The sequence below is a fragment of the Nicotiana sylvestris genome, chromosome 7 (genome assembly GCF_000393655.2).
Source record: "Nicotiana sylvestris chromosome 7, ASM39365v2, whole genome shotgun sequence".
NCBI classification, from domain to species: domain Eukaryota; kingdom Viridiplantae; phylum Streptophyta; class Magnoliopsida; order Solanales; family Solanaceae; genus Nicotiana; species Nicotiana sylvestris.
This window is the reverse complement of record NC_091063.1, coordinates 137,688,517-137,700,973: the sequence shown is the minus strand read 5'-3', so window position 1 is coordinate 137,700,973 and position 12,457 is coordinate 137,688,517. Positions and strand designations below refer to the sequence as shown.

The following is a 12,457-nucleotide window of genomic DNA, read 5'->3' as shown; positions in this document are numbered from 1 at the left end:
TTATCGCCCACCATGGGCCAATAAATCACACATCTTCTGATCCGCGTAACTCTTATGTCTGGATGGTGCAGTCGCTCCTGAATCAACTTAACCTTCTCCAAGGAATACTTCAGTAAATCAGTGCCATATAATATAGCCTCGCCGGGCTCAAACCATCCGATGGGCGAACGATATCGCCGACCATATAAATCCTTAAATGTAGCCACGTCAATGCTGGGCTGATAACTATTGTTATAAGCAAACTCGGCCAAAGGAAAGAATCGATCCCACTACCCTCCGAAGTCAATCACACATGCTTTGAGCATATCCTCCAGAATCTGAACTGTCCGCTCTGACTACCCGTCGACCTGCGCATAAAAGGTTGTGCTGAGCTCTACCTGGGTGCCCAACTCGCTCTATAATGCTCTCCAGAAATGCGAAGTAAATTGAGGGTCTCTATCTGGAATGATGAAAACAAGCACACCATGCAAACAGACAATCTCCTGAATGTAAATCTGGGCCAATCTCTTTGAACAGTACATAGTCATAACCGAAATAAAGTGTATTGACTTGGTCAGCCTGTCGATAATCACCCAAACGGAATCAAACTTCTTCAACGGCTGTGGCAACCTAACTACAAAGTCCATAGTGATCCTCTCCCATTTCCACTATGGTATAACCATTTGCTGGAGTAGGCCACCTAGTCTACGATGCTCATACATAACCTGCTGGTAATTTAAACACCTTACTACATAGTCCACTATGTCCTTCTTACTCTGCCACCACCACTAATGATCCCTCAGGTTGCGATACATCTTCGTAGCACCTGGATAAATAGAATAATGAGAGTTGTGTGCCTCCTCTAGAATCTTCTCCCTCAAGCCATCAACATTTGGGACACATACGCGACCCTGAAGTCACATAACACCATTCTTATCGATAGTAATCTCCTTAGAACCACCCCATAATACCGTTCTCTAGACTACTCAGAATGACACCAAATTTTGCGTACAAGTCATAAATCATCATACTGAACTATTCCCAGGTTCAAAATTCCAAACAGACCTCGATAACACCAAAGTCTACTCCAAACCAAATTTAAAGAACTATAAAACCTTCAATGAACCAACTTCACACATTAAGCGCTGAAACGCTCCCGGATCACCTGAAACTCTATCCAAACACACACCCAAGTTCAAAATCATCATACAAACCTATTGGAACCATCAAATTCTGGTTCCGAGGTAATTTACTCAAAATGTTGACTCAAGTCAAACTTGGCCATCTTAGGCCATCATTAAGGATCTAAGTGTTCCGAATTCAACTCGAACACTTACAAACCCAAACCGTCCATCGCCGTAAGTCATAAAACAGTAAAAGCACATACAAGGAGTCTTAATTAGGGGAACAAAGATCTAGAAAGCAAAACGACCAGTCAGGTCATTACAAGATGCATCTATGGTTCGCGCTGGTCGACCTTTGGCAATGTACACCCTATTCTGGATCGGGGCATACGAACTCGGCATAAATTGTACGTGAATTGCTCGAAGTCCGATTATACATGATATTTCTTCTTGATCTGAGACTAGAAAATTACTTATTGGTTCTTATGTGTTAAATATTTGGCCTATGATAGTTGGAGACTTTAAATTAATATTATGTTTAAGAATTATAAATTTCTGTTTTTTATCTCACTATTATTGTTGTAATTCATGCCTACTTATAATTTCTATATTTTATTTATTGACCCTTAGCAAGTGTCGTTGTCGACTTCTCGTCACTACTTCTTCGAGGTTAGACTAGATACTTACTGGATACATATTGTTTATGTACTCACGCTACACTTCTGCACTAATCGTGCAGTATCTGAGGCAAGTGCATCTGGTGGTCAGCCAGATGCGTACCCCCGCTATCCGGAGACTTAATGGTGAGCTGCTCCCTATGCTCCATTCTGCAGCACCTAGAGTCTTTTCCTTGTTGTATTTATTTTTTTGTCTATCTTACTCCAGACAGTAGTATAGAAGGTTTTGTATTTTCTACTAGTTTGCTCGTGCACTTGTGACACCAAATTTTGGGAAATTCTAGTAGATACTTCATGATTTTTGATTATTAAATTCACTATTTCACTTTTTCGTTTATTTCATGTTTTACATTATTACGGTCACCTACTAATCGTTTCCTTATTAAATAAATAAAATCAATGACTTATAAAAAATAAATAATTAAATTGATAGTTCACAATTGGCTTGCCTAGCGGTGACTATGAGCGTCATCACGGGCTATAGTGGAAATTGGGCCGTGACACTTAATAAGATCATGCTTATTGCATCAAATAAAAAGATTCGCCTTACAAAAAATATGAGAATCAAAATAAATACTCCCTCTGTTCCAGTTTATGTGAACCTATTTCCTTTTTGGTCCGTTCCAAAAAGAATGAACCCTTTCTAAATTTGGTAACAATTTAGCTTAAAGTTACAACTCTACCCTTAATGAGAAGCTTTTATAACCACACAAATACTCTAGGCCCCATTTGGACTTGTTTAGGACCATAAATTCCAAAAGTCTTCATTTTTTTCTTAAACTATGTGCCCAGTCAAACATGTTCACATAAATTAGAACGGAGGGAGTATAATATTTGTGATTATCTCTTCTTGTTGGAAACGAAGTAAAGCATACAGTAAGAGATGACTCGATTAATTGGTTACCGAGTTCTATGATGATAGTAGTGATGAAGATTGGGTAATCAAAAAATCTTTTCCAGCATTGAATGAAAATGCAAGTTGTGCAAAATATGTGACATGAAAAGCTAGCTCAGCTGCTGGCACGAATGATAACATTGACCAGCTAAAAGAAACGTTGATGGCCCAATTTCATTGTACAAGCAAATATATCTTACCTCATATAACAAATGTAACGTAATTACAAACATATTACGTGCTAATATTTTTTTTGCGACGAATGAGAGTGAAAGGGAATAACGTGCAACACACGCTTATAGAAACTAGTCTATATCTATATTTATATTTATTTAAAAGTACGAATGCCCTTACCGATATATCGTTTGACTTTTTACCCTCTAAAATAAATTTTATATTGAATAAAATAGTCATTTAACTATTTTCCTAATATTTAGGAGTTTTAAACCAACTAAATTTTAATTATTAAATCTACGTAAACTATGTAGGAAATCTAATAGATAAGATCATTTAATCTCACGAAACTAAAAACTAGCTTTCCAAATGCCCTAAGCATAATCGCCCAAGAAAGTTTATTGTTGCACGAAAAAGTCAAATATTTATAATTTGGAATCCTTAACAACATAACAAGGTTGGTGCAAAAAAAAAAAAAAAAAAAAAAAAAGGAGCGTATGAGTTTTGCATGTCCGAGAGCCCTTCTAGCTCAGGTTCTTCCAGGAGTCCACAAAAGTATTTTTGTGTTATTATATCGTCAAATCTTAATTCCTCCTAAGCTTGATATTTCAGATAGCAGTTTTCTCAATTTCTTTTCTTTTTTTAATCATTCTTTTGATTCGTAAGTATCTAGGCGTAGTTAATCGTAGAGTTTTCTTTCAAAGGTAGGTGCAATTCTCCCTTTTTATATTTTTGTATAGATAGTTATTTATTTGATAAATATGTTCAATATTTATAATTCTTTAGGATGGGAGTGTTGTTAGAGATAGGCTATATTACTATGTAAACTAATTATATTCATTTGCGTCCGATCAAAAAATGTATATTCATTAGGTTGGAACGTATCGTTTGTTTTTTTACTCTTTAAATATAGAGTTTATATTGGACAAAATTATATTCAATTAAATTTCTAATATATAGGATTTTAGAATTGGTTACATTCCTAAGTTGTAAGAATATTAACAACAAAAGGAGTAATAGAATTATTTTTCCAAGTTTAGTTCATGTGGAAGTTAGTAAAAATATCAACTATGATTCGCAGACATATATACTAAGCAAACTTTGTCAACGATAAGGAGTGCAAATTTTATACTTGAAGCTTGAAGTTATCCCTTTCTTGAACACCCGAATTATTTGCTAAATCTTTATATTGGACTTTAAAACCAATTTATATTTTATTATCTAATATAATTCTCTTATTTCAACTATATAACATTATTGTAATTCCTTTCATGGTATTATATATGAAATATAGTTGCCTATTTTAGAAGATAATTTATTTGAGTTTTTTATACATTTTTGTTGATTGACGCAAGGTACACGTACAATGCACGTACACAAAGACTAGTTATATTAAAAGCATGAAGCACTTTAGTAAGATGCCGTTCGCCTTTTCTTACCTTTTAAAATAAAGTTCACAATAGAACAAATAGTTAATTAAATATTTTTGTAATATTAAGACTTTAAAATAACTAAATTCTTATTACTAAAATCTTTTCTTATTTGAATTGTATAAAAAATTCCTAAAATTTAGGTATTTTAAATTAAGTAAGATCCCTTTGCTAAAGAAATTAAGATCTTAAATTGATAGCCACTTACTCGAAGGTTCATAAGGAAACATTTCATATGAAAACAATTTATATACTTTAAGATTTGTGTCAACTGGAAAATGATTTTACTTATGTGATGAATGTGGGAAAAGTAATATTTTTGGTTTATTCAAACTCTTAATGTTAGCCCATACCAAATTTTAAATATTTAATTCTAACTAGATTTCTATTTAATAAGAATTATTTTTTTCAAATGGTTAAAAAACCGAATGGATGGAAAACATCCATGCAAGATATGTTCCCAAAAAATGTAAATCTCAAATAATTAACAAGGACTATATACTAGAAATAACATTGAAAATTTGAATATTAGGACCCACAATTAGTTTTTTTTTTTTTTAATCGAGTAACCCACTTATATTTAACTTAATATATCATTATTCAAAAAAAGTAAAAGATTTTCATAAATTATCTTTTTTCAATCACTGATAGTTTCTGAGTTATAACTGATTTCTTCTCAACATTTTGAATACAAATAATAAATAATTTAAAATTATGAAAGAAAAACATATAATACAAAACAATATTTCTTGTCTATTTTAACTATTGTAATATAAAATGAGTAATTTCATATACAAAAATATAAAATATTAGTAAAAAGTGGATCACCTTTGTTATTATTCGATAACCCAAGTTTACCCATAAAACTGTATAATTAAATTTATAACGTGATTTATAGACACGTGAATTAATTTGATCCAAGAATATAAAATAACAAAGAGCAGAAATAAATTAATTAAAAAAACTTGAAGAAAATACAAGTCTGACTCTGAAGTGAGCTTCTCTAGAAGCAAGAACAAGAACAGAGTATAGAACATAAAGAATGTTAATAGAGTAAGAGCAAGTTTAGCCTTTTTGTGTACAGATATTTTGTGTCTACAATGAGTACTTATTCTTTTATTTATAGCTAAATTTATGGAGACAAGATCCCCAAATCAAGATCCTCAAATATGAATATAGACCCCTTTTGATGGCTGCATAATGATAGAGTATAAATGCAAAGATTCTTTGTAACGGCCGCTCCTTGAATGCTGCCTTCTTCGACCTATATCTTCCTTTCAAACTTTTATCCCCGGTTCCAGCGTCTTTGGAACTCACACAACACCAGTCACATATTCATAATTGGTGCCAACTATTTACTGACTCATATCCTACATGTATTTAGTGCCACGTGTCAACTCGACGAGTATCCACCTGTCATATATAAATCTTACCCTATACAGATTGTCCTCCTGCTTCCCGGTGACTAAACTTTATATTATCGGAAAGTAGATAAGACTCCTTTTCTTGGCGGAAAAGTTTCTGAATGATTTCCTAACACTTGAAAGGACGCATGTCTCCTTGCTTTTAATGAGCCGAACACGTGTTATCCTATGATTCGACAAATACTTTCGCCAGTTACATAGGTAATGATGTCCTTGCATTATACCGCCTATAAACTTCTCCCCTTCTTATCATTTTTAACTTTCACTTTTATAAGCCCTTCTTCTTTAAATTTCCTTATAGCTTTTCTGAAACTCTCCCTTTCTCAGTAAAAATTTTATATTCGCATTTTTCATCACCATGTCTTCTATTATCTCTCCCTCCGGTTACTCAGACACTTACCTCGGTGGTGGCCTATCTAAGAAGAATAAATCCAAGGAATCCGATGTCGACCCTGTTTCTATTACTACAATCATCCCTTCTCAACTAAATTGAGAGACGGACCTCTATGTTCAACAGGAACCACCTAACCCTGAAAATGGCAGACAGACCTGTCAGTTTCTTCCATTTGTCCTGCTAGTATACCCGCTGTGAAAGAAGATTGTGGCTGGAGTAACAATGAAGTTTTATCCCCTAATTAAGTGGAAGCGGTCACTTTCAGTAAACTAGGGTTCATGTACATTTACACATACTCTTTCACATTAAGGATGAGCCAGAAAATTGATCTCATCATCTTAGAATTTTGCCAAAACTACGGAGGTTGTTTAGCTTAGGTGGATCTATCTTTTTTTTTTTGGCAAAAATTTGCTTTTATTTCATCAAAAGCTGACATTGCATACCTAGAGTAATGCCGGCCATTCATCTCTAATTTCTATTACAAAGTATAACTATACTATGTATGTAATACTAACAAAATTCTATACTAATGCAATTTATTTACAAAGTCTAATCCTGGCCTCCATTTGATTTTCTCCTTCCTTGTATGTGTATATGCATTGCAATTTCCTTACAGACTTCGTCAATATTATATCCCCCATTGTTGAATCTCATCGAATTTCTTTCACGCCATATGCAGTACACAACCATTGTAAAGGCTGCCGTGATCATTTCTGCCTTACACTCTTTCTTCTTTGCCATGCTACTAATCCATATCAGCTTATGGTACCAGTCCCCTATCAGTCTTGTATGCTCCAGCCATTTCAATATCCTTTCCCACAGTTTTTTGGTACTATGACAATCAAAATAGAGGTGATCAAATGTTTCCTTAGCTTTTCCACAGAAAATACAATCCACTTGCACTTGAATACCAAATTTAGCAAGCCTATCCATAGTTGCTATCCTTTGGTTAATAGCCGACAATAGAAGAAACTTGAATCTAGGGTGCATCTGTGAGTGCATGTGGATACTCTTCATTTCAACTTTAATGAATTGAGGTTGCATCTGGACATACACCTTGTGTATCTAGAATTTATCTTGCTTCACAAGGCTCTCCAGAATGGTTGTAATACTATGTTGATCTGTCCTCATCTTCATAACTTCATCTTTTGCCTCTATAATCTTCCTCACCACCCATGCTGCTGCTTTGGGTGTGTGTATATCTTCAATATATCTGTTCTTTATGTAGTAGGTATGATCCCATCTAATCCACAAGGCATCTTTCTTCATATCCAGAGCCCACAAATGTTTTAACACTGCTGCTTTGTTCCATATCTTTATATTTATCATGTTCAAACCACCTGTTGCTTTAGGTTGGCATATTCTGTCTCATGCAATCAATGCTTTCCTGGAGAACTCATTTGAACCAGTCCACAGGAAAGTCCTGCATATAGTCTCTATCATCTTCATGATCTTCTTTGGAATTAAGGAAATTTGAGCCCAATATGTTTGTACACCAAATAGTACTGATTTGATAAGCTGAACTCTTCCTGAATATGAGAGCATCCTTGTTGACCAGCATCTGACTCTCTCTGTGATCTTCTCAACTAAAGGCAGACATTGATGAATATTCAGCTTCCTCGCAAATAGTGTAACTCCCAAATATTTAAAAGGCATACTACCCTTTGCATATCCAGTAAGATTGATCAGTTCTTATTTGATATGCTGTGGTACACCAGCAATATAGATTGAGCTCTTTTATGTACTTGCTTGCAATCCTGATGCATTTGAGAACTTATTGAAAGTGTCCTGCAATGCATTAACTGATTGTTTGTCACCCCTGCAAAACATTAACAAATCGCCAGCAAAACAAATGTGTGTCACTCCCAGCTTTTTGCATTTTGGATGGAATTTGAATTCCTTCTACATAGTTAATGTACTCATCTCCCTCTGTAAATACTCCATAGCAATCACAAATAGATAAGGAGACATTGGATCTCCTTGTCTAATACCTCTCTTAGTAGGGAAAGGTCTAGTGAGTCCTCCATTAAGTGCTAAAGAGTAAACTGTTGTCACATACTCCATGATCCATCCAATAAATTTCCGTGGAAATCCAAGATCTGTGAGCATATATCTTAAGAATTCCCAATCCAGTGAATCATATGCCTTATTTAAATCAACCTTGAGAATACATCTTGGTGATAAGCCTTTCCTGTTATAACCATTAAACAACTCATGGCTAAACAGAACATTATCCACAATGCTCCTCCCTTCTATGAATGCAGACTATGCTTTCCCAATTATACACTCAATTACCTTCTTAATCCTTTTAGCCAGTATTTTTATAATAACTTTGTAGACTATAGTGCAACAAGCAATAGGTCTATAGTCTTTCATAGTTGTGGGGGCTGGTCCTTTGGGAATCAATGTTATAGCTGTGCAATTCCATGCTTGCTTCATCTTACTTGTCTAGAAAAAGAACACCACATCTTCATAGACCTCTTGTCTCACTTCATTCTAGTGCATTTTAAAAAATTCTACTGGAAAACCATCAACTTCGGGGGCTTTGTCATTTGGCATGTCTTTCAGTGCTTCATCAACTTCTTCATAAGTGACTTCCTGAATTAACTCTTGTTGCTGCTGCATTGATAAGCATACACCTGCTTTGATAATTTTAGTATTAAGACATGGTTTGATCCCAGTATCAGTACCCATGAGCTGCTTAAAAAAGTGATAAATTCTCTTTCTACTTCTTTAGGTTCTGTAACTCTAACTCCCCCTGCATTATATACAAAAGTTATTGAATTCCTGCTTCTTCTCATCTTCAGCTTGCATAGAAATATTTGGAGTTTGAATCTCCATAATCTATCCAGTTAACTCTTGACTTCTGCCTCAAAATTCTTTCTTCTATTGTACTCCACTTCTTTAGTTCCTGTAGTATAAGTTTTTCCTTCTCTATCATTTCTTGGTTTAAAGGACTGATTTTCAGATTACTTTGCACATACTCTAGGTGTTGTCTGATTTGATTCAATCTTTTCTCATAACTTGCCATCTCCTTATTCAATCCCTTAGTTACATTCTTCAGTTGCTGTAGTTTCTGCCATATACTATCCATAGGGTCACTTCCCATCTTATGCCTCTATATGTCATCTACTATAGGTTTAAACTCCTTGTGCTCCAATGTTACCACATACATATTGAATGGTTTAGGATATATATTCTTTCTTCTCTATATTTGGATCATTATAGGAGAGTGATCTGATACCCCAGGTTCCAGACAAACAGCTTCCACATGTCCATATTCTTTGATCCATTCAAAGTTGCCAAAGGCCCAATCAATTCTACTGTATACTCTATCATCTGCATGCTGTTTATTGCACCAAGTATAGAAACAACCTTTTGTCTTCAAAGGGGTCAATTGTATGGAATCAATACAATCCTTGAAATCTTTCATCTCATTCATAGTAACTGGTTGTCCCAACCTATCCTCAGTGTTTAGGACATTATTGAAGTCACTACTTATGAGCCATGGGAGTTGAATTTGATTTCCCATCATTTGCAATTGACACCATAAATTTGTTCTCTCCTGTAGCTTGTTTCTAGCATACACAACTGCCAGCATAATCTGGTAACCAGTCACTGTATCACTCACTACACAATGAATGCATTGTTCATGAACCTGAACTACATTGACTGATAGATTTGTCTTCCACACCAACCAGATTCTACCATTCTCAGCTTTAGCATAATTGCAGCAATAACCCCAGTCTCTTGCTACTCTATACAATATTGTTTTTGACTTCTTTTCTTTTACTCTAGTTTCAAGACATCCTAATACATCTACCTTATTCTTTTGCAAATAGATTTTTAATTTTTTTTGCTTATAGGGCTTATTTAGCCCCCTTATGTTCCATGTACTAATGATCATGGCGGGTGTTGTATAGGATCAGGAACCAGAACCCCTCCCTGTATAGTTGTTTGTCCCAATTCACCTAGCACTTTGAATCTATTTGCATTGCTTACTTTTGCACTTCTGCCCTGCTTATCTGGTGAGGTGTTCTGTTCTTCATTGTCTAATTCATTTTGTATCATCTTTCCTCTTTGAACTGCACAACCTTCATGTGTCTCCTTGTCATCTTCTATAGGAGGCTGCAATTCATTCATTCCTTCATTCTTCTCTTTCTTTTCCTGTTGTTCTTTTGGTTTCCATTCCTGTATGATTCTTCTTCTTCTGCCTCTATTTCTTATCTTAGGTACTTGGAATTCTTCATTCTCCTCCTTATTACTTAACTTCTAGAATTCAAAGACACCATGCCCAAAATGTAAACATTCAGTACAAAACTTTGGCTTCCATTCATATACAATTTCCTGTTGTTTTACACTCGTAGGAGTTATAATTTCAATAGTATCCACCAATGATTTTGTTATATCAACTTTCACTAGGACTCTTGCATAAGAGATTTTCCTTAGTTCAACTATGTATTTGTCTATATACATTGGCATCCCTACAACACTTGCCACTTTACTCAGTGCATCTACAGTCCAATACCCAACTGATAAGCTAGGAAGTTGAATCCAAAGTAGAATAGTAGTGATACACTTAGGGTCAAAATGAAAATCTCTCTCCTAATTTTATAGTATCAGTGGCTTATTGTGATAAGTGTATGGTCCTGCTTGAATAACTGCTTCCTTATCCTTCACATTTGTAAATCGAAAGACATAATAGCCATTATGATGATATAGCATTTGAGGTTTATCAACAAAATCCCAAACTGTTTCTATATAGCTTACCATAGATTTTTCATACGGTGCATCCCCCAATACATACCCAATTAAAGCATTATCCCAGTATTCCTTTAGCTCGTTTACATCTTCTTCCTCTATTTGAATTATCACCTTACCTTCTCTATTGGGTCATCACCTGTGTTTTTATCCATTCTGTACTTCCGAGGCCTTAAAAATCTCATTTAAAATCACCTCGATTTGCGTGCACATTCCGGGCGTATAGCCGGAAAGCTTAAATATGAAATTTTGTGAAAAATGCTAAGTTTTGATGTTAAAATGAATAAGTTTGACTTTGGTCAATATTTTGGGTAAACGGACCCGGATCCGTGATTTGATAGTCCCGGAGGGTCCATAGGAAAATATAGGACGTGGGCATATGTCCAGAATCAAATTCCGAGGTCCCAAGCCAGAGAAATGAATTTTTAAGTAAAATTATTTTCTGAAAATGTTTAAGGAAATTGAAAATGAAATCTGATTAGAAAGCAATGGTATCGGGCCAGTATTTTGGTTCCGGGGCCCGGTACAGGTCTTATATATGTTTTAAATTCTTCCTGTAAAATTTGGTTGAAATTGGACGTTGTTTGACGTGTTTCGGACTCAAATTTCTAAATTGGAAACATGATGAAGTTTGAGGAAAATTCTTGATTTTGAGGTTTGATTCATTGATTTTGAGGTTATTTAGGCGATTTGATCGCACAGATAAGTTCATATGATGTTGTTGAGTTAGTGTCTGTGTTTGGTTAGGAGCCCCGAGGGCTCGGGAGCGTTTCGGAATGGTTTTTGTCTTTAGAAGTGTTACAGATTTTATGCTATTGTGCCCAGGGATTTTGTTCTTCGCGTTCGCGTGGTTTCACTCGTAAACGCATAAGGCAAAAATCCCAGGTGCCCAGTTTCTTCTTCGCGAACGCGGAGGTTGATACGCGAACGCGAAGCTTAGGGGGGAGACCCTTCGCAAACGCGTAGGGTTCAGGGGGAGGGGCCACCAGTTTGTTCTACGCGAACGCAGCCACTGGCCCGCGAACGCAAGGGCTCGAGGTGCTAAAGCATCACGAGCCCAGTGTCGGGAACGCGAAGGTCTTCAGACCTGACTCATCGCGAACCCGTTAAGCTTATCGCGAACGCGAATAACGATTTTGCCCAGTTATTTTAAAGTCCCAAAACAGAATCCATTATGGGATTTCACCAAAATTTCACAAACTCTTTCTTCTCCAAAGTTGTAGGACGACTTTTGAAGCATCATTTCACCATAAACTCTTGGGTTAGTAATTTTTAACTTATTTCCTTCCATTTTCATTAACATCTATTGAATTTCTAGGCCTAAAACATGTAATTAAAGGTAGAAATTAGGGAATTGGGTAGAGTTAGAGCTTTTTAATTAATTGTGATTTAGACCTCGTTTTAGGGTCGAATTCTGGAAATAATTATATATTCGGGCTCGTGGATGAATGGGTTATCGGATTTTGGTTCGAACCTAGTGTTTTGACCAAGCCGCCTAGGGTCGATTTTTGGGATTTTGGGGAGAATACTTGGGAAGCTATATCTAGGCATTGGATTAATTTTTTTTAGCATTTATTAATGTTATGAAGTCATTTGTAT

The 12,457-nt window shown here is 35.5% G+C and overlaps 1 protein-coding gene across 1 annotated transcript; it reads right to left on the bottom strand.

Moving 5' to 3' along the window:
* Positions 1 to 6,646: 6,646 nt before the first annotated feature.
* On the bottom strand, positions 6,647 to 7,030 carry LOC104213075 (uncharacterized). Its single transcript, XM_009762489.1, has one exon. It carries the CDS (start codon positions 7,028 to 7,030, stop codon positions 6,647 to 6,649), a length of 384 nt encoding a protein of 127 aa, XP_009760791.1.
* Positions 7,031 to 12,457: the final 5,427 nt, after the last annotated feature.

Excerpts from the sequence above, each read along its gene's own strand:
- LOC104213075 (XM_009762489.1), bottom strand. The coding sequence starts at position 7,030 with ATGGATAGGCTTGCTAAATTTGGTATTCAAGTGCAAGTGGATTGTATT.